Below are 27,351 nucleotides of genomic sequence, written 5' to 3'. Positions count from 1 at the left end.
ACAGATTCATATCACATATTAGGTCAGAGGTCAGGGCTTCATCAAAGAATTAGTACCAGATTAAAGTATTTGAACTGGATCAAAATACAATTCAAACAAGAACAAGAACAGGAAAAAGTGTTGAATAAAATGTTTTAATTTATTTTCTTGTAGTTGGAAGAAAAGCTGAAATCATTGGAGCTTGACCACAACAAACTGAAGAGAGATCATGAGATTGTGTGCAAGGAGTTAAAGCATGCCAAAAACCAACTCCTGGATCAGCTAGACTCCAACCATGTACATATTGTTTTAGTTTTGTTCATTAGTAGGGAGGTGGGGTTGAGACTTGAATATAAACATCAGTTTCTATTTAGGGAATTAGAATGGGTGTGCATGAGACATGACCATATATTAAAGGAATAGGAATTGCTGATTTATATCGTAGCAGTTGTTAGAGTTGTCTTTCTTTTTAAGGTTGAATAATGCAAATTGCTAATACATATTGATAATAGATATGCCATAAGAAAATAAGAAAATTTTAAGAACATTCAGAAGTATTATTGAGAAATTTTAGGATATAATTGAAGATTTCAAGTGTCAATAACATTTCAGTTTGAAAAATTCTGAAAGAAATGTAAAAAATGTATCTATCAAAGGAAACCAAGGAGTATTAAAGGGGAATAACTCTTATTGAACGTCTAACTTTTAACCCGTGGAATTGTAGTGATGTAGACCAGTTCTGTTGTCATTTGACAAGTGTTGATTGTTGTATGAAAAGCATGTTGATACTAAGAATCTCTCAGTTATTTTCCCTTTATCAAGTACCTCACCCCTGCTTTCAAAAAGATTTAACATTAGCCTGGACTAAAGGGAGATAATTTGAATTATTCCTTATAGTAACTTGATCAAGGGAGGTAACTAATTGATTTTATCAATTGTCATCAGGTTGCTGTTACTGATGTCATTGTCTCCTTTAAACTTTTAATTTAAAAGATCTGTGTTCTTTTAAATAAAAATTTCTTCAGAAAAGACCACTTACTAAGGGATGTTCCAGAAAAGTCTGTGGGGGCACTATTCTATCATCCCCACTTCCAAAATAAATGTTTAGTAGATTATTTTCTGTCCACATAACTAGTATGATTTTTTTCTTTCTGAAAAGACTCTCACCTGTTTTTTAAAAATGGTTGATTCTGTTTAAAAAGAGAGAGGCGAAAGATACCAAATGGACATTCAAACTCAAGTCAAAAATAAACTGACAATGCCATGGCTAAAAAAGAAAAGACCAACAGTCAAACAATAGTACACAAGACACAACATAGAAAACTAAAGACAGAGCAACATGAACCCCACTAAAAACTGAGGGTGATCTCAGGTGCTCCGGAAGGATAAATTGTCACAATAGTTGTTTAAAAGTTGACAACTTTTGCAGTAAAAATTACTCAAATGGAAGTCAGATTTAATCAGTGCAAAGTCCTTTTAATCAGTTGTGTTAGTCACTTTGGTAATTTAGTTTTCAGCAAGTAAAATTTTTGTAAACAACTTCTGTAACATTGACAATCTACTAAGAATTTACCATATGTAAAAATAATTGATGAACAATTGAATGACCTTCTGTATATTTCCCATTCTTTAGTTTTCTCTGCATAATTATGTAAATTCTTGTTTCACTGTAGCTGTCTGCATGTAAATCATAATTTGTGGTTTCTTAAGACAAGCATGGTTTCTTCATTATGTTAAATTAAAGAGATAGATGTTTAAGACAAGCATGGTTTTCTTCATTGTGTTTATTTCAGAGAATGAATAGAAGTATTGTTTTCCTCACAGCAATTAACAAATGTGTTCCAAACTCCAACTAAAAGCATGACCTTGAAAGAATGATTTTATTTATTTTGGTGTAAAAAAAAAACATGTTACTCAATATCCAAGGTTCAGTTTTAAACAAGGAAGACTTCATTATTATTTCAATCACAATATTATATAAAGAAATATACATTTTAGTAAGCTCTATAATCCATTTTCATAGATTTTTTTACCTCTGAAGAGGAACCTGGAGACATAAACCATATAAGGTAATCTCCACCTAATATAGATGATGAAAGAATAAAACAGTAGTCATTGAGGATATATGCATCCAAAAGTCTATATATTTGTACATCTGCTCTCATCAAGTTTGGGCTTGTGAAGAGTCAATTATTACAAATTAAACTATGTAATTCCACAATCAAATGTTTAGGTCATGTCATGGCTTAAAAGATGAAAGCTTCAAGGCACCTCATAATTCCTTTCTTGCAAATTGCTTGGATATGAGGGATGTTGGAACCCTATTGAATTACATAGATCACAGTTTGGCTTTTGAGATTGATAAAGTCAGTAAGCTTTGCTTAGCTGCATTTTTACATCTAATCTTCATCAAATATTGTCCAATGCATGGCTAGCTTGAATCCTCTTTGATTCAATGTCTGAGGTCATGGATCAATGATCATAGTTAAGAAAAATGCTTGTAAGCACCAAACAATGTCATAAATCATCATGGCAGAGAGCTTGAATCCTATATGACACAAGGTCAGAAGCCAAAGGTTAAGGTCATAACATGAGCTCATAGTTAACCTCAGACTTATAATATTTCCAGCTGTAGCAGTTATGGATAATGGCACCTTTATAAAGTTATTAGAAAGGTCTAAAACATAAAAACTAACATATTTTGAGGGGAAGGGCCAGTCATTTGTTTAGCACAAAAAAAATATAAGACAAAATTAAGGAGAGAGAAGGACTAAATAATTTTTTTAAAAGTTATGAGCTGTAGACCTTGGAATTGAGTAACTAGGAACAAATTTCAGGCCCAATCTTTGGAGATACTCGGTGATCTACGAGAATTTCGTAGGAACATGGGATGTGAGATGATAAATCGTAGACAAAAACTGCTTGAGGAAAAACAGTACTTTGTTCAGCAAATCATAGACTCTGTTCAACAGGTTAGATATTTTATGTAGGTTCTTTTTAATTAATGAATATCAATTTTCATGGATATCTAAAAAGTTAGTGTTCCATTCATAATTTGTACTTTAATTCTGTTGGTATTTTGGTCTCTAAAAAACATGATATTTGAAAAATTAATATGTTATCTCCCATTAATGTTGGTTTATAAAAGTTGTCTCCCATGTATTCAGGTATGGAAGAGTTATCAACCAGGCTGATTTCTAACTCCTATGTAGGATGATTTCTGAAAGTTATCTCCCATATAGACTGATTTCCAAGAGTTGTTTCCCATTTTGACTGATATCTCATACAATCTGATTTCTAAGAGTTATCTTCTATATAGACTGATTTCTCAGAATTATCTGCAATATAGAATGATTTCCAAGAGTTGTTTCCCATTTTGACTGATTTCTCATACAATCTGATTTCTAAGAGTTATCTTCCATATAGACTGATTTCTCAGAATTATCTCCAATGTAGACTGATTTCTCATGTAGACTATTTCTCATGTAAACTATTTCTATGTAGACTATTTCTATCATGTACAGTTAATTATTCTTTAAAACTTGAACCTGTCAAATCCAAACAAAATGTTCAGTCCCCATAGGTGTCTTTGTAAATATCGCAGTATTTTTTATATGCGTATTGTTTTATGAAATAGAAGGTACACAATTTTTCCCCCAAGAAACTGTACAGACAGTACCCCTTCCAAAGAGAGATAACTCATGTAAAACTATACAAAAGCCTTTAAGGGAAAGTAAATGTTTGAATTGAGTGTTATTTGTATATATACCTATTCATAGATAGCAGTTTATCTTCATAAACTGCAAAATTAACCGAGTGTCAGAAGTGAACATTGTGGATGATAAGAGTGATTTGTTCCACAATAAATTTCTAGTCTGAAAATTATTGTCAAATAATCTTATAAATATTTTTTTCCTTTTACAGCAGCAAGAATTAAAAACTGAAATAAATGACTTGGAGGGTGAACAAGACCGTGTGTTTTCTGAAGCAGATTCCATGGTAACAGATTTGGGGAAAACACAGCAACAGAATTCTACATCAGGTAATTAGACAAACACATAGGTGTAGTGTAGTAAGCTCCTAAAATGAACTAAGTTTAGAATCGGACATTTAACTTGGTCAATTGTAAATAGTTAAATATTTTTTATATTTATAAGTTTCCATATAAAGGATTACATTGTGGAAATTTTAATTTTATTAGACTTAGACTATGAAGTTTCTATATAGTTGCAGTGGTATTAAAACAAGTTTCAATTTTTCAGCATTTTTGGACAGTATTGAGAAGGAGAATCTGTTATTAAAGAAGAAAAACTTAGAACTCCAAGAACAACTCATTATATTAGAAAAGTCAGTTCATACTTTGACTGAGGAAAAGAATATTGGTAAGTTTTTTTTTCTTACTCTATGTAAAAGTCACATGGTATATTTGTTAGACGAGTAAACATGCTTTTCAGTTGTACTGTTACAGTTAAAATCATACTTTAATGAGATCAGGTTAATCATAAACACATGATTAGGACATAGTGTTTTGACTTTTTCGCTGAAAACAAGTTGATCTTACATTTGGTTTAACCTGATAGACAAAAATACAAATAGTGCATGGCCTTACAAAATCATTATGCCTTGTGTAATCAGTATTATTTTTTTATCCATCTGATTTTTGGGGTCCCCATAGCAAGCAAAATCTTTGCTATATCTATGCAAATGAATAAAACAAGGTATTGTTATTCCAATGAAAAAAAATATTTTGAGGATATTGTTGAAATTTAATCTTAAACTGGATTGGACCTTAAAAGGGTTATTTGTAAATAAACAATTACCGTAAGTGTTTGAAAAAAAAAGTAATTTGGACCCTTCCCATCTCATTATTTAGAAAGTATTATTTTTTTCAATCAAATATTTAAATCTTTTATAGGCAGCAATAATGAAACAGAACAGGAACAAATCCAACAGTTTGATGCTATCAAGGCTGACCTTGAGTCAGAGAAAGAGGCCCTAGAAGGGGTGTTGATGGAATTAAGGAGCCAGTTAAAAGAGAGAGCAGCTGATGTGGAAGAAGTTGAAGCTAAATGGATGAAGCAGGAATCTGATTATCAGGTTCTTAAGCAACAGAAGGTGTGTATTGTTCTGTATTACACCACAAGTGCAAAATCTATCAAACTATACTTTACAAAAAGCGTTCATTTTGTACTTTTTTCCAATTTGTTTTTCACTACAAACAAAATTTTATATGGTTTTCATGGTTGACTCAAACTAAAAGCATTCATTTTGTACTTTTTTCCAATTTGTTTTTCACTACAAACAAAATTTTATATGGTTTTCATGGTTGACTCAAACTAAAAGCATTCATTTTGTACTTTTTTCCAATTTGTTTTTCACTACAAACAAAATTGTATATGGTTTTCATGGTTTACTCAAACTAAAAGCATTCATTTTGTACTTTTTTCCAATTTGTTTTTCACTTCAAACAAAATTTTATATGGTTTTCATGGTTGACTCAAACTAAAAGCATTCATTTTGTACTTTTTTCCAATTTGTTTTTCACTTCAAACAAAATTTTATATGGTTTTCATGGTTGACTCAAACTAAAAGCATTCATTTTGTACTTTTTTCCAATTTGTTTTTCACTACAAACAAAATTTTATATGGTTTTCATGGTTGACTCAAACTAAAAGCATTCATTTTGAACTTTTTTCCAATTTGTTTTTCACTTCAAACAAAATTTTATATGGTTTTCATGGTTGACTCAAACTAAAAGCATTCATTTTGTACTTTTTTCCAATTTGTTTTTCACTACAAACAAAATTTTATATGGTTTTCATGGTTGACTCAAACTAAAAGCATTCATTTTGTACTTTTTTCCAATTTGTTTTTCACTACAAACAAAATTTTATATGGTTTTCATGGTTGACTCAAACTAAATTCAAAACTAACCCAAACTATACTGATCTGAATCTCTAAATTAAAAAACTAATGAATAAAGTGATCCTTGACAATCTAAAAAAATCACAAGCCACAAATTGAATAATATTTTGTACTTCTGCAGTTCAAAACTGGAATTATAGTCAAACTCTATGAACAATTATAAACGTTATATTTTCTAATTTAAAACTTAACAAAAAATGAATTGTGATCAATAGTTTAGAGAGCTGTAAACATTTTTTCCATGATTTTTTGTGAAATATATCATTTGGGGAAAACAATATTAAAAGGGAAGTGAAAAGACCCTAGATGTATCATGTCCTTTATCTTTGATAATTTTTTTATTTTTTTTGTTGCAGGATAAGATGGAAGAATCCTTTAATGAGACCAAGATGGGTAAGGGATTCATCAGTAACCATTTTATATAGATATTGTTTATAATGAAGGTTCAAAGTATTTCCTGAAAATGTTTTATGAAATGCATAATATCATTTATTTTTGTTTTGAATAAATTAATTTTTTGTAAGCATTATAAGGTATCTATAGGGCCAAATGTTGTATTTGTGAAATTAGGTAAAATAAATGATTTTGATATTAACCATGAATATGCAAACTTACATCCACTTCATTTGAACTTTGGTGGATAGTTGTCTCATTGGCAATCATTCCACATCTCCTTACCTGCCAACTTTTTCAAAATCTCCATGGGGGATTTTAAGTGCAAGAGGGCCTAATGCTCCTCTTATATTATCATAAGTATTCTTAATCTACTACTATGTTTTTTGAATAAGTATATCTGTGCTTAAATACCACTTTAACTCAGTTGAATGTCTGTTTTGAGGTCTTCAGTTTATATAATAAAGAATTTCAAAATTCAGGTCAACACCACTCATGGGGGGTATCCCCAATAAATCGGGATAGTTGGCAGGTCTGTGTCTCCTTATTTATATTTTGAGTTCTGAACAGGATTTTTGATTCTAAGTTACTATAAATTACTGTTTGTGTCAGAGCAAATGACAGCTTTTCACAAGTGCAAGTTGATTTATTGATATTTTAATGGTATGTTTATCTTTATATACCTCTTACATGTAACTTATAAAAAAAAAAAAAAAAATTCGACTAAAACTTATTTTCCCAAATAGAAAAATATACAGTAGTTTGAATTTTATATATTTATAGAATTATCAAATACCGAGTTTATCATATCTTCACTGGAAATGGAAAAGGAAAATCTAGAAAAAACACTAAATGAATCTAACCTTGAAGGAGGTGATGATTCACAGAAACTGAAGGATGAACTGTTAAACAAATCTCAACTTATAGAGGAACTAGCTTCAGAAAAATCTGATCTGGAAACCAGTTTAGAGGAACTGGATGCCCAGCACCAGGAAGCAATGAATCAGGTTATCAGTCTACGTAATGACTTGTCTGGAAAAGTTGAAAACTTGCAGACAAAAGTAAAGGAACTATCAGATCTCAGGGATCAACTGATTGAAGAGAATAAATGTCAAAAAAAAGAATTATATGACCTTACTGGGGTAAAAGATCAACTGTCTGGGCAAGTTCATAGTCAGACTGAGGAGGTAGAAGACTTAAATAATATCAAGGGTCAACTGGAGGAACAAATTCTCAATCAGCAAGCCCAAATACTTGAACTGAAGGAAACAATGGAAAAACTGATGGCACAAATAGATGATAAGGAAAAAGAAAAGAATGATGAAGAGGAGAGTCTCAATAAACTGAAAATATCCATCGAGGAGAAAGACCAAAAAATTAAAGACTTAAGTTCAAGTTTACATACATTGCAGAAAGAAAATGCTGAGCTTATAAAATCTTTAGAAGATAAAAATAATGAATTAGCAGTTGAGGTGTCTTCTGTTGAAGGGTTGACTAGAGAAAGAGAAGAACTTACTAAAAGTTTAGATGACAAGGATAAATTAGTTTTATCTTTGGAGAGAAAGATGAAGGAAAAGGATGAAAATATAAGTAGTATAGAAGAAAAATATAATTTTGTTAATGAAAAACTTCAGCAGGGTTCCAAAGCTGAAACAAGTGATTTCTTACAACGAATAAGTGACTTACAAGATACTTTGACACAAAAAGAAGAACTGATAAGCCAGTTAAGCTCTGAAAGTCATAATTTTACTGCAGAAAAAGATAAACTTGAAAGAATGGTTAATAAATTAAAAGAGGAAAAGGAGGCTACTGATAAAAAATTGACAGAAATGAGAGAAAAGTTTAATAACGGTGCTATGACTATTAACAATCTACATATGGATGCCAAGGAAATGAAAGAAAAACTTGCTAAGGCTGATAGTGATATAAATGATAAAAGTCAGAAAATTAAACAAATAAGGGAAGATTATGAAGCTTGTACACAAACATTGTCAGATTTAAGGAATGAAAATAATTTGTTAAAACAAACTTTCGATGCAAGTAAGGATGATCAAGAAAAATTAAAATTATCTGAAGACATTGTTAAATTGAAATCTGATTTACAGGAAAAAAGTAACGAATTGGTAGCATTAATAGAAAAAAGTAATAAACTAGAAAAAATAGAGTCTGAATTTTTAGAATATAAGGAAGAGGCAGAAAAACAGATATCAGAACTGACTGCAAATGTATCTGGAAAAGATGAAGAGATTATTAACTTTAGAGAAGATATTGCCATTCTAAAAGTAGAATTAGAGGATAAAGTAGAGTTTTTAATGACAGAAAATTTATCTTTGGAAAATAAGGTTAAGCATTTAAATGAAGCGATTGATGGAAAAGTTCAGTATTATGAAACTTTGATAAAAGATTTAAAGAGTGGTGGTGAAGTTAGTGTATCAATAACGGAGGAAATCAAAACTCTTACAAAACTAAATAAAGAAAAAGATTCTGTGATAAAAAATTTGACTGATGAAATTGATCATTTAGGGTCTATAAGTGAAGCTGAAACTTTGACAACATGTGATTCTTTTGATTTTGTTGCTAAAGAACAAACAATATCTGATTTAAGGGAAGATATCTCTTCTTTATCAGCTGAAAATGAACTCTGTCAGTCAAAAATACAAGAACAGATGGTTCTTATTGAAGAACTTAAACAAAATGATGAAAAGTTAAAATTAGATAGCCGAAATTTATCATCGAAACTAGATAATAGATCATCAGAACATAACGTAGCAACGGAAACTATTTCTCGGTTACAAAATGAGATTGAATTACTACGAGGTACAATTCAGGACCAAAAGACAGGTATAACAGAGTTGAATGACAAATGTCAAGATCAATTACATTTATTGAAGGAAAGAGAAAGTCAGCTGACTAATGAAGAAGGTATCTTGGTCCTCCTACGTCAGTCAGTGATCGAAAAAGATCAACAGATTGAATTCCTCGGTAAACAAATGATAAAGGCCACTTTATTGATCCCTGAGGAAAGACGGAGACTACTGGAGGAAGATGATGTTCCTGATTATTCTCTCCTGGCGCTGGAATATCCAGAGAAGAAGGCAATAGAAGACGTGGAGAAAGGGACTTTAGAACAGGGAGAGAAAGAGGAAGTTTGTGAGGAGATGATGAGAAAATCTGCTTCTCAAGAAGAAACTGGAAGAGATTTTGAAGAAAGTGAATCAAGAAATGTTATCGAAGAAATGGAAAAGTTACAAAGTTTGATAAAACAAAAAGATGATGTTATTAACGATCTGCAGAGTAATAATGCTTCTTTATTAAAGATGTTCGAGTCTAAATCTGTCTCAACAAACGATAAGGCTGTTGTGGATATTCATAGGTTGGAAAATGAAATACGGAGTTTAAAGTTGGAACGGGAACAAATAATGGCGGTGATGAACGAGAAATCTAGAGAAGCAAGCACTTTAAAATCTGAGGTTCATAGGTTAATGAATGTTGTTGCAGCTGAGAAAAGTGCAATAGACAAGCTTCAGAAAGACATGATACAGGGTCCAGATGTGAATGAGGATAAAGATGATATGCATAAACAAGCTCTTCAGAATTTGTCTCGTCTGATACGTGATAAGGATCTAGAAGTCGAATCATTGAAACAGAAAAATGAAACATTGTTAACTGTCTTACAGGAATCATCATCCAGTGGGACAGAACTCAGTACATTAATGCAAGATAAAGATAACTTAGCTAGGCAGCTCAAAGTTTTACAAGACGAGCGAGATCAGATGGTTCTGTTTGTAAATCAGAAACACGAAGAAAGTTTAAAATATCACCAAGAAGTTCAAAGGTTGACCCTATATATAAACACTGAAATGGAAAAACATAGTAAGATACAACAAGAGTATGCTAACTTGGCTCCTCAGTTCGAGGATAAGCAGCAAGCATTGCTGAAGGCTCAGAATGAACTAATAAATTATAGGCAAAAGTATACCGAATTAGAAGTCAAATATGGAGAAATGGTACAAAAAGTCAATACTTCAGGTACCGTTGATGTCTCATCTTATAACACACAGACTGACGAACTCAAACGTACTCAGGAAAAATTAAAAGAATTGAATGAAAGTTTACGTGAAACTGAACAGAAAGTAACAACACTTCATCAACAGAATGTGGAATACGAGGAGGTGATAGTTAAACGTGATGCAGAACTTCATAGCATGAGGAAACAGGTCGATACTCTAACATTCCAATTACAAGGAGCTGAGGGAGAGTTGTCAGATTTGAAACAGGAACACAGTAAGTCAGAGAAGGAAACATCTGATAATATATCACACATGCAGATGTTGAAGGAATCCAACAACAGACTGATGTTAGAGGTTCAAGAAAGGGAGTTTGAGATCAAAAGTTTACAGGAGAAGATGCAGACACTGACCTCTGTTGTCCATGGGCAGAAAGATGAGGAAGGACAACTCAATAAGTTATTACAGGAGAATGAATCAGTGATGGCACAAGTCAAAGAACTACAACATGAAAGACATCAGACCATCATGGCTCTGAAACAAAGGCAGATTGAGACACAGGAATTACAGAGAGAGGTAAGGTATTGATTAAGGACATTGAAATTTGATGTAATGGATAGGAAACAAGAATGTGTCTTGGACTTCAAAATCTGAATAAAAGTAGATATTGGTAATACATCAATGACATATCAAGAACAAGACATCTAAAGAGCAGCATACAGTCTTAAACAATAGACAGGTGACCTATACAATACACATGTCAAGCTATTTATCTAAATCGTCTAAATTGTTCTGATTCTATTAAAGTTGTGAATAAATTTAACAGAAACAATCAAAGTTATTTATAAGACATAAGACAAAAGCAAATATTTAAATGAAATTCTAAAGTTAACCAGCTGGAATGAATATTGCTTTTTCCACCAATTAACTGTAAATAATTTGCAACAGCCGTTTTTGTTGTTTTATTGTGATACTTGCAAGTACAATACATTAAAAAGTAGAATGATATTATTATAATTAAAGGTGTGTCAAGAAACAGTTGGCGCATAGAAAAAAAAAGAGTAAAATTAACAAAAATACCGAACTCCAAGGAAAATTCAAAACAGAAAGTCCCTTATCAAATGGCAAAATCAAAAGCTCAAACACATCAATCGAATGGAAAACAACTGTCATATTCCTGACTTGGTACAGGCATTTCCTTATGTAGAAAATGGTGGATTAAACCTCTCACTTGTATGACAGTCGCATAAAATTCAATCAACTGGCAATTCTCATATGAGCTCAAATTAAACGTAAATGACCTTTGTGATGACCCTGGTGAAGCTTATATTTCATGAAGAGAGATTTTCATCATTCGCCATACTGAAAGGTCACTAGAATACCGATTGATTTCAAGTTAAGATATTAAAACAAAGGACAAAGAGTATGACCTACAAAATAATGAATTTGTTTGAATACAGACTGTACCGGAGATGAATGAAACTTTTGATTTGATTATTTCTTACAAAAGTGTAAATTGATATTTTACTTTTTATCCCTCGAACATTTCAGTGTCAGAAGTTGAAAGAAAAGGAAGTAAAATATGCTAAAGAGTTGGAGAGACTTAGAGGGCATCTTCTTCAGGTATGTAGTGTATAAATCTTCACGTTGATTAGGGGGGTCATTGAGGGGGAAATACATGTGTAATCTTCTTAATTGACTACAATGATGTCTTATTCAGGAAGTGTATCACAATCTTTATAAAAATAAGGAGATGAGGTATGATTGCCAATGAGAACTATCCATCAAAGTTTAAATAAAGTGGATGTAAGCAATTATAGGCAACCGTATTAATTTCAGAGATGGAAGGTTGAAATATGTGTGAAATCTGTGTAATAATAAATGGGTCATATATTTTTATTTATATCTGGCCAATGATAGAACACCAGTCTTTGTTAAAGATAAAACAGAGGTGTAGGAGAATACTGAAGAATGGGTGTGGGGCATGCCAAGCTGCTGAAAGTTATGAGCAAAAAAATAAAACATTATCTATAGTCTAGAAGTTAGTCAGTGTCCTCATTCATTTTAGTTTTTTTTTTCATTTTTAATAAACTTTTTTTGTCGAAGAGTTATTTTGCCCTTGCCCTCTCCTCACTGTCTGAAATGTTTTTAAGAAAGTTTTAATGCTTAATATGATTAATTTTTCACAGTTAACAATATCTGAAGCATCATCAATCATCATCAGATAAAGTTGATATTTATAATAGTGACAAAGGTGCTTAATTTTTTTTTTAGATGGAAGAAGCTTACACCAAAGATGCCTTGGAGTCTGAGGAGAGAGAGAAAGATTTACGTAATCGTTTGGCTTTAGCCGAGGAGAAAGTCTTATCTTCTACATCAGCTGTACAGTCAGCCAGGTAAAAGTAACCACCCATTAGATAGTCTATAAGTAATGCAAAAGCAGAAAAAAGGAATTATGATATGAATAAAAATGAAATAAGGTTATAGGTCAATGAGGCATTAACACAAGGATACAATAACCAAATAGTAGTTTGTCATTAAAAGTATTTAATAACCATTTAAACATTGTAGGGTATAAATATATTGTCTGAATTTTTTTTTGAAATGAAACTATTGTACCAACATGAATAAAATGAAATACAGGATAAATGCCAATGAGATAAAACCAAATAAATTGACATCTGGAAGGCATCTAGATTTCTTAAAATTACTAGTATTTGCATTGAACATCAGAAAATGATAAAAAAAAAAAAAATACACTCCTGCCCTGTCTGAAGGGGGTATCAGTCTAAGAATTATTTTTACATATTCATTTTTTATCATTATAGTCAGCTAGCTGTCCATCAAGTAGAGAGTTTACAACAACAACTACATACAGTAGCATCTCAGCGTGATCAGGCCTATCTACAACTGTCTTCTCTGCAGGATCAGTGTCAACAGTATGCTGTATCCCTGTCTAACTTACAACTGGTTCTGGAACAATTTCAGAGAGGTAGGTTTGTTTTGAAATGAGTTTCTACTGAAGAAATATACTTAATTTTTTATATGAATGGGTTTTTTTCGTTTTTAGTGTAAAAAGTTCTTGGCACAGGAAATTTAATTTGTATATAGACATTGCCACATTATTGCAATTTTTATTATAATCTTTTTGTAACAGTGATGCATATTTTTATTGAGGATGTTTTCTTTTCTTTTTCAATAGAAAAAGACACACAGGTTTCTGGTGAAGTTGAAAAATATCAACGAGAGAATGAAAAACTTAAAAAGACAGTCACAGAACTTAGTGCAGAATTAAAAGTAGTCAAGGTTGGTATATCAATCTTATCATGTAAAGTTTTAAGATTTACTAATCTACAAAATGTTAATTATACCCCCACTTTAAAAAAGTGGGGTATACTGTTTAACCTCTGTCTGTCAGTCCGTCCGTCCTTCCGTCCCATGAATATTTTTCGTCGCATTTTTCTCCGGTACTACATTACAAGGATTTCTGAAATTTGGTTTTAAGGTTTATATGAGTGAGCTATACCGTGTAATGCATTTTCAGATTCATCACTCAACAACTTTCTGTTTACCGAACACTTACATATTTTTACACTATTAAAATTATCCATATTTGGGCGGGGGTATCATCAGTGAGCAGTAGCTTGCAGTTTCACTTGTTTAATAAGCTCTGCAGTTTAAGAAATAATTTTGATATTTGAAATTTCTTATCATATGACCTAAAGGAGATATGGAGTAAAGGTCGATCAGACAGCAGCCCAAAAACACATTCTACCATATCCAAGTTGTGGAATGTTTTTTCTGTCAAAAACACTTTTCCTACTTTAATCATTTTTAAAGCCATATATAAAAATATTCAATTTATTAAAGGACTAATACTTAATACTGTAAATTCATTATTATTCGTGGGATATCAGTTTTCATTAATTTCGGGTGTATCGGTGAACCATGAATTTAAATGTTCAACGAAGATGGAATTCTCTATCGGCTTGTATGCAGCCTTTTGTAAAACCACAAAATCAAATATCAACGAAAATATGGTATTCCCAAATCCACGAAAATTGGTACCCACGAAAAAAAATGAATTCACAGTATACATTTAAATGGTCTTTGATGTAACTCTTTAACAACTTGTATTCTTGTGTTTACAGGAAAAGTTATCTGAGGCAGAAGATGGCTTAGAAGCAGCAGCCAGACTTCATCAACAGTTAGATAAATGTGATCAGATTATAGCAGCACTCAAAGAAGAAGGTCAGTGAACCGTTACACTTTATTTTTTTAAATGGATACAAGTAATATTTTTTATTGATATAAGGAGCATTTTCAGTTGCCTAGTAACACATACCTTTTAGCTTCTTGCCTATATTTGCTAATCCATAACTGTAAGTATTTTTAAAGTAGTTTGGCTTTTAGCTCTCTCTACCTGCAAACTGCCCAGGATCTGTGCAACAGTTCGCTTTGACCTTTTGACCTTTAAAAGCTTAATTTGGTTTTGGAGTTTTTGCTACTTACCTTCTTTGCTTATTTAAAAATTTGAATTTTTGCTTGAAATTTTCTTGCTTAGGTGGTCATGAGTCAACTGGTTGTTTAATATCAGCTGGTAATCCTGAGGACAGGTAGAACTCAGGATACTCGCTGGTGTTTACCAAACAGCTGTTTAATCAGAATTGGGGCAGTTCGTGCAGGCAGTAGATGATGTATACATACATACAGATATATGAAAGCTTATATAGTATTTATATATTCTTAGAATTATAGAACACTAGAGCTTTGATTTAATCACTAGTTTCAGTGCTTAGTTTAATAGATGCTTAAAACCAAAAGCTTCAAAAGAATTTATAACAAGACAAAGAACATTACAATCCCCATATATTCAACACCTTATATTTTATTTTTAATTTCAGATCATTTTTAATTTTAATTATTTTTATAGTTTAGTTTATTAATTGATTGTTGGTAGCCTAATCTCAGCTGGTAAATCTGAGTTGACCTTTGACCTCAAGTTACTAGCCGAGATTATGTTAACTTCACACCCTTTCACCTTTACCAAGATTTACCTGTGCAAAACACACTCACCTGGTTCACCTGTAGTCACACCTGTTATTGATTGTTATATATTGAAGATTTTTGCCATGCTGTTTCTTTACATATTTTGTTTTGTACATTTTAAATTTTAAAAAAAGTTTTTATAGAAAAACAGCCCCATTCATTGAGTATCATATTGGTTAAGACATTTGGAAATGAACCTATTCTAAATTTTCTGTTTCCTAAGAAATTCATGTAAGATCTTGGATAATGTTTGGCATGGAAAATTAATATGTATATTAACTAACATCTTCAGAGCATGGTAGCATGAAAAACTCTATCCGTTTGATTTTGATTTCTTTTGCTGACAACATTTATATAGTAGTAACCATAGTGAGGATATCCTGGATTTGAAAAATAATGGAATGTCAGAAAGTAGAAACTTGCTTATGCATGAAATGGGCTTTGATTTGAATTGTTTGGAATGAAAGTTCCAATGGGATTGATTTGATGATTAGCATGAATTTATTTCGGAGAAAGCTTGAATAGTAGAAATTTGAAATGAATGATCATCCTAGGAACTTCAGCATTAAAAACCTGCTTGAGAAATTCAGCATGGGGAACAAGTTTAATAAAAAGTCAGTGCAGGTAACCAGCTAGAGAAATCCACAATTGGAAACCAGTTTTAGACATTCAACATAGTTGAGCAGCTTTGGGAAATTAAGTATTGGTATCCAGTTAAATTCAGCTGTATACTTTACTCATTGGCCATTTGCTTAAGAAATGCAGCATTGTTAAAGAGCTTGAGAAAATGTGTATGGGCAAACAGCATGAGATATAAGCTTGAGAATGTCAAGATAAGATGTTCAGCATGCTAACTTTTTATTAAAAGTTAAAACGCTAGCATGAGAATTGTATTCGATGAAGTTTAGCATAAGTTCTGTATATTTTATGAATGTCATCATTGAATTGCACTGAAGATATAACAATCAAGAAGTTTAGCATCATTAGCATGAGTAACCATATCAGCATGAGTAACCATATCAGTATGAGTAGCCATGAACAGCCATATCAGCATGAGAAGCCATGATTAACCATATCAGCACGAGTAGCCATGAGTAACTATATCAGCATGAGTAACCATGAGTAATTGTTTGAGCATGAGTAACCATATCCGCATGAGAAGCCATGAGTAAATGTTTAAGCATGAGTAGCCATGAGTAACCATATGCGCATGAAGCATGGTGCTGTATAATCCATGAGTATTACATCAGGTACTGAGTGTATACTGTTTTCAGTACCTTTTGTAATTCTCTTAGTTTGTACACTAAAACACTCGGAGGATGTACACTAAAACACTCAGAAGACATTGATCAACAGAATGTTTTGCTCGCTGTGTGTGGCTTTGTTTGATTTGCTTTATTACTAACACTCCTTCCTTAAGTTCATTGTCTTGTTATAAATTTAAAATTTGTTATTTTTAAAATTTACAGTTTTTCTGGGGGGATACTCAAAACAAAATTCTGTTGAAAGTCATGTATAATATATGAAATCATAAGATTTATCTTTATGTATTAAACAATTGATTGCCATGTTTATTTCTGTTTTAACATACAGTACAAATCCGTGAAGCTACCTTAAAGAATGCAGAAGTTGAAATTAGTGATCTCAGGAACAGTAAAGATTCCAAGGTCGACAAGTAAGTAACAGCAGGTGGTAGAGGGTTGTGTTGTGCAACATGTTTACAATTTTTATTACATTGTTTTTTGTGCTTGAAGCCTATTATTCACTGTTTCTTCAAAAATTGTAAAAAAAGGAAAGTTGTTAGCTATTTTTTTATTTTTTTTCAACATGAAATGACCCTTGTAATAGAAAGTTTTCACTGATCAGAGACTTCAAACTGTATGTAAAAATCATTGAAAACAGATTCAACAACATTATTAAACTGCAAAATGTTTACCTTTCAATATCAAATTTATATATAAAAATAAAGAAAAGAAATCATATATTGAGAAATTAATTAAATAAAAAAGAATTAAAAACTTGAAAAATGATGAGTGAAAAAGTACTGGACCCTGAAAATTAGTAATGATTGTAATACAATATTATAAGTACAAAAACATAAACAATGACCTGGAATCAGAAGAAGTATTGAATGTCATTTGTTATCTGACAGTAACTTGAAAAAAGTATTGAAAAGGAGAAGATATATGAATAAATCATTACTTTAACAAATTATTGTACATATTGCCCTGACATAAGCTCTTACATTAAACTTTAGCCCCTCAGATTTTAATATAACAAACAATGAATTGATATTTTATGAATTATTGAATGATGTTTAATAATTTCAGGTTGGTGATTAAGAGCATGTTTCTTGGATATTTTACTGCCCCTAAAAATAAACAGGATGATGTCCTTCATACTATTGGTAGTGTACTCAATTTTACACCGCAGGAATTTGAAAAGGTAAAATTATCTGAAATTGTGTTATAAATAAGTCGGAGAAGGGATTTATATTTTATTTGAAAATTCTATATTTACTTGATTTTTAAAATAGTTGAAATTTAAACAAGGACAAGTGCATGGTTAGAAAACAGTGTATTAAATCATTGGTAATAAAAAAAGTTAGAAAGAAAATTATTTACTGAAACTACTGCTGAATATTTTAATCAGCTTATTGAAAAAAATAAGCAAAGTAAATTCTTTGTCAGAATTTTTTTTTTATGTAATAAAAAAATTGTCTTTCAGAAAAAAAAATTGAGTTGATATGTTTTATTCTGCTTTTAGATAACTGGCAACAGCAGTAAAGGAGGATGGATGTCTGGATTCCTGAGATTTGGGGGGACACCAGTAGCAACACCCCCAACCACACCCACAAGACGGCATACAGTCACAGCAGCAGATACACCAGATAGGGTAAACATTTCTTTATAGTTTTTTGAATATAGATTTGAACACAGAATGTTGAATTATAGTTTGATAAACATTTAAAGAATAAAGTTACACTTCACTCTAAATTTGTATGCCCTCGTCGTAAGCAACTGGGGCATTTAGTGTTACTCTTGACCGACCTTCACCTTGTCGTTTTCGCATTCTAACTTAAGTTTGCCTCATGCAAATTTTATGAAACTCATACACAATGGTAAGAATTTTAAACTTGCAGACAGAGTTCGAATTTGTGCAGTGATTCACTTACCTTTATGCCCCTTTTTAACTTCGAAAATTGCAAAGCTTGAGCGGGGGCATTCGTATCCTCAGACACATTCTTCTTTTATTTTTTTAATGACACTCAACAAAATGCATTAAAGTTTAATATTAATTAGATAACAATGAGAACTAGTTTTAGACACACAAATCTTGTATTTTGACTGCAGTTTAGGGATAAAAGAAAAATATAATTTGCGAAAACCAAAAACTGCCAGAGAATTAAAAGCTTTGATAACTTGAAATCGAATATGTTTTGCATAAGACTATTAAATTTTATGATGACATTAATAAATTTTGATTTTTTATTGCAGTCCTTTTCTGAATTATTTGTTAAATTCTTGGAGACAGAATCATCACCCAAACAAACAATGAAACTTCCTGCCGAGGAGATGGCCCTGGATGTACAGAGACATCACAAACCCGTGTTTAATCCATTCACGGCACCAAGACATGTGAACCATGAAGGGAGACAACCTCATGATGAACGACATTTACTGATGCCTTCATCTCCTTTATCATCTACACTGCCTGTGTTCTCTCCTGCTATGGACACTACACGTCCAACTAAACCAAAAACTTCTAGTGCTATATTGAACGATGTTTTAAAATCTAGCTGATAGTAGTTCATATTTTATTGCAATTTTTAATTACCGGTATAATGACACACATGTTTTATAGATAGTTGGTGGGTTGCATGACTCAATTTAATCATTACTATTTCATCTTGGTAAGAAAAAAAATGCTTTTTGTCATGTGATCATGTTATCTTATCAGGTGACCATGACATCTTGCCAGATGACCATGCAATATTGTCAGGTGATCATGCCATCTTATCAGATGATCATTCCAGGTGACAATGACGTCATAGGGTTGACATTGTCATCTTGTGGTGTAGATGATCATGCTATATTTTTGCCATTAATCATGGTTATCAGGTATTGGACTTGGTGATGTGTAAATTCATAATTTAAATTATTTGTCATTGATTTTGTTGTTCTTGATATTTGTTAGAGAATGGATATTTTCCAAGGTTTAAATATAAACCCAGTCATATCATGAATGAGATATTTATATAAATTAATACTATCAGTCTGAAATAGATTCTATATTCTACTGAAAAATTAACCCTACAATTGTCAATTTCATCACAGACCACCAATGAAATTAAGGCATTATAGAAAGACTGTCCGGTGATGACTGCTATCCATTTGTTTGTTCACCCTCTGTTTTACTAGGATATTGACATTTGATGGGAGGGTGCTTGTAATTGGAGGTCTTCAAAATTTTACAATATGTCTGATTACAAAATGTTCAATCCATACAGTGCTGTATTTTATTTCCTAGATAGAATTTGGCATTGATTTGTTTAGATTGAAAGTAGTGGATACATTTTGTACCAAAGTCTGTGATAGAATTATTCTTTGGGATGTTAAAAACGTAAACACAATGGATCTGAAAATATTATGAAGGTTGTTAAAATGTGAATTAAAAATATTTAATTTGTTATATGGAATTTTCATATTTTACAAACATGAAAGTAATATTTTGTTTTTAGTGTTAAGATATTTATTTTGTGTTACTATTTATTTTCGTTAAAACAAACGAGGGGTTTATAAGTACAAATATATTGTATACATTTTTCTATCTTAAAATCACCATGTTGAAAGTTTTTAAAGAATTCTGTCTATTATTGATACATTTAAGTTACTTTTATCAAAATCTGTGAAAGAAATCAGTTTCATTTCAATCATGACAAAGTAAATATGTTTTGGCCTTTGATTGATATGTGTTATGCATATTTTTCAAACACTGTGTTATAATATATGTATATTAGTAGTAAACATTATCACTATAAATTAATAAAATATTTTCATAGATTGACTGTTTATTTCCTTAAGTATAAACTAGAGATTGGGGATGTTCACATTTACATGTCAGGGCTTGGATTTTGAGAAATATACTCACTATTCATATACACAGAAAAATTTGTGGATTGGAAAATTTACATTCTGCCTATAACTTGATCAATCATGGTTTGCTTGTCTCTAGTAAATTCATGAAAATTTTTTATCATTGGAAACCAATTATATGATGACAAGACTTAACTCAGATTTAACTCCAATTACAAGGAGATGTGGTATTAAATCCAATGAGATTTCTGGAAGAAGACACAAGTAAATAAAATACTAAAGAGGTCCAAATTGGGTCTACAACAATTTGATATGGCCCTACACTGACAGGCTCTAAATTTCCTTGAGAAGAAGAAGCAAGTGCTTGCTCAGAGTGTGACTTTTATTGTCTCGCCTGCGTCGCGATATGCACAATATACATATTACTATTTGTATAAAGCTTTATATTTCAGACCTGGATGCTTGATACATAGTATGCAGATACCTTATGTTACGTGTTACAAAGTTTCCGTCTGTCATGTGTCCATCATCCTTGACCTCATTTTCAAGTTTCAGTGACTGCTTGAATAAAAATTATGTTTTTATGCCCCCGCCGTAGCGGAGGGGGCATTAAGTTTTACCCTTGTCCGTCTGTACGTACGTCCCAAAATTGGTTTCCGTTCTCTAACTTTAGTTTGCCTCAACCAAATGTTATGAAACTTATTCACAATGCTTATTATCACAAAACACAGATCAAGTTTGAATTTTGGTGGCGTCACTTTTACCGTTCTAGAGTTATGCCCCTTTACAAATGGAAAATTGCTGAATTTATCGTTTCCATTCTCTAACTTTAGTTTGCCTCAACCAAATGTTATGAAACTTATACACAATGCTTATTACCACAAAACACAGATCAAGTGTGAATTTTGGTGGCGTTACTTTTACCGTTCTAGAGTTATGCCCCTTTACAAATGGAAAAATTGCTGAATTTTTCGTTTCCGTTCTCTAATTTTAGTTTGCCTCAACCAAATGTTATGAAACTTATACACAATGCTTATTACCTCAAAACACAGATCAAGTGTAAATTTTGGTGCCGTCACTTTTGCCGTTCTAGAGTTATGCCCCTTTTCAAATGGAAAAATTGCTGAATTTTTCGTTTCCGTTCTCTAACTTTAGTTTGCCTCAACCAAATGTTATGAAACTTATACACAATGCTTATTACCACAAAACACAGTTTAAGATTGAATTTTGGTGGCGTCACTTTAACCGTTCTAGAGTTATGCCCCTTTAGAAATTGAAAAATTGCAAAATTTTTATTTTCTTCTAAAAATCAAGTAACTTTTAAAATTGGAGTTATATTCCTTTGTCCATGATTATAGTTGAATCAACTAAAATCAATGCTTTATACAATGCAAATGTTTAATTTTGACTTCCACTGATAAAACACAGATCAAGTTGAATTTGGGTAGTGTCACTTTAACCATTATTGAGTTATGCCCCTTTATAAATCGAAAGATTGCAAAATTTTTAGTTTCCATTCTGTAACTTAAGTTTGCCCCAACCAAACATTATGAAACCTATACACAATATTCATTACCACAAAACTAAGATCAAGTACAAATTTTTTGTTTCCGTTTTCTAACTTTAGTTTGCCTCAACCAAATGTTATGAAACTTATACACAATGCTTATTACTACATAATTCAGATTAAGTACGAAATTTGGTGGCAACACTTTTACCATTCTTGAGTTATGTCCCTTTATAAACATAAAAATTGCTGAATTTTTCGTTTCCGTTCTCTAAATTTAGTTTGTCTCAACCAAATGTTATAAAACTTATACACAACCGTTCTAGAGTTATGCGTGTTTACAAATAGAAAAATTGCTGAATCTTTAGTTTCTGTTCTCTACTTAAGTTAGCCTCTACCAAAAGTTATGAGACTTACACACAATGCTTTTTACCACAAAACTCAGATCAAGTTCAAATTTGGGTAGCGTCACTTTTACCATTTTTCAGTTATGTCCCTTTATAACTATATGATATGCAAGCGGGGGCATCATCTGTGTCCACATGTGGACACTATCAACATTTTTTTTTTTCATGTGAATATCTCACTTATGATTAATAGAATAACAATGTTTTGGTTTATGGTTTCCTTGCAACGTCTACTTGTCTGTCAGATAGGGTTCACCTGACCTCGACCTCATTTCATGGATCAGTGTTCAAAATTAAAATTACGTGATTAGGTCCATTTCTTAGATACTATAAGCAGTAGGTCAATTATATGTGGTGTATGGAATACCGTAATTGTAAGGGGTACATGTTAGTCTGGCAGGTTTCATCTGATCTTTACCTCATTTTCATGGTTCATTACTAAATGTTAAGTTTTTGTCGAGCCTGCGACTTCTGTTGCAGAAAGCTTGACATAGGGAAAGTGATCCAGCGGCGGCATAACTAACTACTTAAAAGCTTTATACTTAGACAGTTGTGAAGACCTGGATGCTTCATACTTTGTATATAGATGCCTTATGTTATGAAGTTTCTGTCTGTCGTATGTCCATTGTCCTTTAACTCATTTCCATGGTTCAGTGACTAAAAAGTTCAGATTTTTTGTAATGTTAATTTCTCTCTTATTATGAGTAAAAGGATAACTTTATTTAATATATGCAAACCTTGCAAGGTCCTCCTGCCTGTCAGACTGTTTCATCTGACCTCGACCTCATTTCATGGATCAGTGAAGTTTTCGTGGTCAAGTCCATATATCAGATACTATAAGCAATAGGTTAACTATATTTGGTGTATTGAATGATTGTAAGATGAACATATCCAACTGGCAGGTGTCACCTGACCTTGACCTCATTTTCATGGTTCAGTGAATAAAGTAAAGTTTTTGTTTTTTGGTCTATTTTTCTAATACTATATGCAATAGGTCAACTATAATTGGTGTATGGAAATATTTTACAATGTTCATGTCAGTCTGGCAGGTTTTATTAACCGGATTTTCATAGGAAATATCGATTATTGATTTAGGGATGTACGGAGGGCAGGCGGGCGGATGGGCCGCTGCCAAACAGTGTCTCTTAAATAACATGAAAACGCTGTGATGATTTTTTTCAAATTTAGATATGTTGTTTCTTGTGACTAAATGAGTCAAGTCAAGTTCAATTTTCATGATTTTAGTATTTCTCCTTTTTGAGTTATCGCCATTTTTAATATCCAAAAGTGGTATTTTTAAATATTTTTCTCTTGTTATCATATTATGACTAAGCGTAAATGTCTTATCTCACAATAGAAATTGGAGTGACAGATTTATTTGAAAATTTTCTATTTCCTAAGTGGTGATGATTATAAGCTATATTATTAGACATTTTCAGTATGATTTTCATTAGTAATTAGATCTGGGAAATATCTTAGCATATGATAATCATTGGAGTGACAGATTATTTGAAAATTTTCTGTTTTTTGATAAGATCTGTAGGACTGTATATATAAAGTTTTAAATTTACTAGTAGGACTGTATAAATGAAGTTTGAAATTTACTGTTCATTATTAGACATTTTGTAGATAATTTTAAAAGTCTCCCTAAACCATATATATTCTCACCCCACCCCCTTCAATTTGAGAATGTGCTTTTATCTTGTAAACGGTCGAGATCCCCACCCCTGAACCATATATATTCTTATATGGGACAATAAAACAAATCAAATGAAATATTGGGGGAGTCCCCCGGTTCACCCCACCCCCCTTCTTTTTGAAAACTTGTAAACGGTCAAGATCCCCACCCTGAAACCATATATATTCTTGTATGGGACAATAAAACAAATCAAATGAAATAAAAGGCGAGTCCCCTGGGATCACCCCCACCCCCTCCTGTATAAGAAATTGTAAACGATTGAGATCCCCACCCCTAAACCATATATATTCTTGTATGGGACAATAAAACAAATCAAATGAAATATAAGGGAAGTCCATGGGGGTAACCCCCCCCCCCCCCCCTTTCTTTTTGATAACTTGTAAACGGTCAAGATCCCCTCCCGGAAACCATATATATTCTTGTGTTGGACAATAAAACAAATCAAATGAAATTGAGGGGAAGTCCCCTGGGGTAACCCCCACCCCCCTTCTTTTTGAAAACTGTTAATGGTCAAGATCCCCACCCAGAAACCATATATATTCTTGTATGGGACAATAAAACAAATCAAATTAAATATAGGGAAAGTCCATGGGGGAAACCCCAACCCCCATTCTTTTTGAAAACTTGTAAACAGTCGAGATCCCCACCCCTAAACCATATATATTCTTGTGTTGGACAATAAAACAATTCAAATGAAATTTAGGGGAAGTCCCCTGGGGTAACCCCCACCTCCCTTCTTTTTGAAAACTTGTTAACGGTCAAGATCCCCACCCATAACCATATATATTCTTGTATGGGACAATCCCAACCCCCTTCTTTTTGAAAACTTGTTACTGATTAGTTTTATAGATTTTGAAAAGACATTGTATTAATGATAAATAAGATTTTGGATTTTTTGGTAAATTGTTTGAAGAATTTTGTGGCAAGTTTGTTTGTTATTCTGTAAAAACTAATTTTCTGAATGCTATAAAAAAAATTTTGATGAAGTGAACTCCTTTAAAAACTAAGCTTATATTGTCTATTAATAAACATATATTTAGATTTCTGATTTTGGGCCCAGTTTTCAAGTTGGTCCAAATCAGGGTCCAAAATTAAACTGTGTTTGATTTCAACATAAATTGAATATATATAGGGTTCTTTGAAATGCTTAATCTAAACCTATTTCTTTTCATTATTAATAAGTAATACCACATTGATGTCCAAAGGGTCCTAAATTAAACTATTGTTTAATTTCATCAAAAATTGAAATCTTTGGTTCTTTGATATGCTGATTGAGTGTTAAATCATATCTAATTTTAGAGAACTTAGTCATCGCTGGTTGTTGTTATTATATTATTGATTATAATTTGAAAAATTGCATCATATCTTATTTTAGAGACCAATTTATCCAGTTTGAGTTATTTCCCTTTGCACAGAAAATAATGGATAAAATTAACCTGTGTTTCATTTCAACATAAATTAAATATATATAGGGTTCTTTCAAATGCTGAATCTAAACCTGTATTTAAATATTAGATTTTTGGGCCCAGTTTTCAAGTTGGTCCAAATCAGGGTCCAAAATTAAACTTTGTTTGATTCAAAAAAAATTGAATTCATGGGGTTCTTTGAAATGCTGAATCTAACCATGTATTGAGAGATTTTGGATTGTGGGCTCCTTTATCAAATTGGTCCACATTGAGGTCCAAAGGGTCCTAAATTAAACTTTTGTCTGATTTCATCAAATATTGAATTCTTGAGATTCTTTGATATACTGATTCTAATATGTTCTTAGATTTTGGATTTTGGATATTGGACCCTAATAGGTAAATGTCCAATTTCAAATATTTCAGTTCTATGCTGTGTCAAATATTCAATCACAATCCAAATTCAGAGCTGTTTTAAGCTTAAATGTAGTGTCCATACTTGCTCAACTGTTCAGGGTTCGACCTCTGCAGGAAAATCCCGTTTGCTGTCACTCTGACAGCCTCTTGTTTGACCTTGACTTCATTTTCACAGTTCATTGCTCAGTGTTAAGTTTTTGAGCGGATTTTCGAAGGAAATATCGGTTATTGATGTGGGGATGTACGGCAGGCGAGCGGGTGGGCGGCTGCCAAACAGTGTCTCTTCAATAACATGAAAAAGCTGTGATGATTTTTTTTTCAAATTTAGATATGTTGTTTCTTATGACTAAATGAAGGTCAAGTTCAATTTTCACAATTTTAGTATTTCTCCTTTTTGAGTTATCGCCCTTTTTTAATATCCAAAAGTGGTATTTTTAAATATTTTTCTCTTGTTGTGTTTTGGTCTGTTTTTCTTAAACTATAAGCAATAGGTCAACTATATTTGGTGTATGGAATGATTGTAAGGTGTATAGGTCTGTCTGGCAGGTATCATCTGATCTTGACCTCATATCACAGTTCATTGGTCAATGTTAAGTTTTCATGGTAAAATTTGATTCTTAGAAACTACAAGCAATAAGTCAACTATATTTGTTGTATGGAATGATTGTTAGGTGTATATGTCTGTTGGGCAGGTATCATCTGACCTTGACCTAATTTTCATGGTTCATTGGTTAATGTTAAGTTTTCATGGTTAAGTTTGTTTCTTAGATACTATAAGCAATAGGTCACCTATATTTGATGCATTGATCGATTGTAAGGAGTACATGTCTGTCTGGCATGGTTAATCTGACCTTGACCTCATTTTCATGGTTCATTAGTCAATGTTATGTTTTCTTGGTTAATAGATATAAGAAGATGTGGTATGAGTTTGATTCTTAGAAACTACAAGCAATAGGTCAACTATATTTGGTATATGGAATGATTGTAAGGTGTACATGCATTTCCAGTTTGGTTTATCCGACTTGACCTTATTTTCTTGAATCATGTTAAGTTTATGTGATACTTGTAGTAAAGCTTTAAATTTAGGACTATCAACATTAAATCAATGGTCAGTAAAGCAGGCGAGACATTTCAGCGTGTGCACTCTTGTTGTGTTTTGGTCTGCTTTTTAGGTACTATAAGCAATATAGGTCAACTATATTTGGTTTAATAATAAATAATAATAATTCTTTATTTAAAGAGGGTTACACAGTTAGCTATAACACTAATCTTCCCTGAGGCCCTCATGAAATGCAATGAAATATAACAAACAAACAAATTGAATGATTGAAAGGTGTACATAGATATAAGAAGATGTGGTATGAGTACATGTCAGTTTAGCCAGTATCATCAGACCTTGACCTCATTTTCATGGTTCATTGGTCAATGTTAAGTTTTGGTGTTTTGGTCTGTTTTTCAAGTAGCAATCG

At 32.0% G+C, this 27,351-nt stretch overlaps 1 protein-coding gene across 1 annotated transcript in view; it reads left to right on the top strand.

Moving 5' to 3' along the window:
* LOC127739138 (thyroid receptor-interacting protein 11-like) overlaps positions 1 to 20,417 on the top strand; it is a 57,445-nt gene extending 37,028 nt beyond the window's left edge. The window contains exons 9-23 of the mRNA XM_052250730.1: positions 154 to 276; positions 3,904 to 4,021; positions 4,242 to 4,361; positions 4,895 to 5,094; positions 6,261 to 6,297; positions 7,081 to 10,880; positions 11,856 to 11,927; positions 12,579 to 12,700; positions 13,133 to 13,296; positions 13,507 to 13,610; positions 14,456 to 14,555; positions 16,947 to 17,028; positions 17,684 to 17,798; positions 18,120 to 18,248; positions 18,851 to 20,417. Coding sequence (XP_052106690.1) covers positions 154 to 276; positions 3,904 to 4,021; positions 4,242 to 4,361; positions 4,895 to 5,094; positions 6,261 to 6,297; positions 7,081 to 10,880; positions 11,856 to 11,927; positions 12,579 to 12,700; positions 13,133 to 13,296; positions 13,507 to 13,610; positions 14,456 to 14,555; positions 16,947 to 17,028; positions 17,684 to 17,798; positions 18,120 to 18,248; positions 18,851 to 19,156 — 5,592 coding nt within the window. The 3' untranslated portion in view covers positions 19,157 to 20,417. The remainder of the gene's footprint in view (positions 1 to 153; positions 277 to 3,903; positions 4,022 to 4,241; positions 4,362 to 4,894; positions 5,095 to 6,260; positions 6,298 to 7,080; positions 10,881 to 11,855; positions 11,928 to 12,578; positions 12,701 to 13,132; positions 13,297 to 13,506; positions 13,611 to 14,455; positions 14,556 to 16,946; positions 17,029 to 17,683; positions 17,799 to 18,119; positions 18,249 to 18,850) is intronic.
* The last annotated feature ends 6,934 nt before the right edge of the window (positions 20,418 to 27,351 follow it).

Source organism: Mytilus californianus, unplaced genomic scaffold (genome assembly GCF_021869535.1).
Source record: "Mytilus californianus isolate M0D057914Y unplaced genomic scaffold, xbMytCali1.0.p SCAF_4, whole genome shotgun sequence".
Lineage (NCBI taxonomy): Eukaryota > Metazoa > Mollusca > Bivalvia > Mytilida > Mytilidae > Mytilus > Mytilus californianus.
The sequence above is the reverse complement of the archived record's forward strand: the minus strand, read 5'-3'. Positions and strand labels throughout refer to the sequence as shown.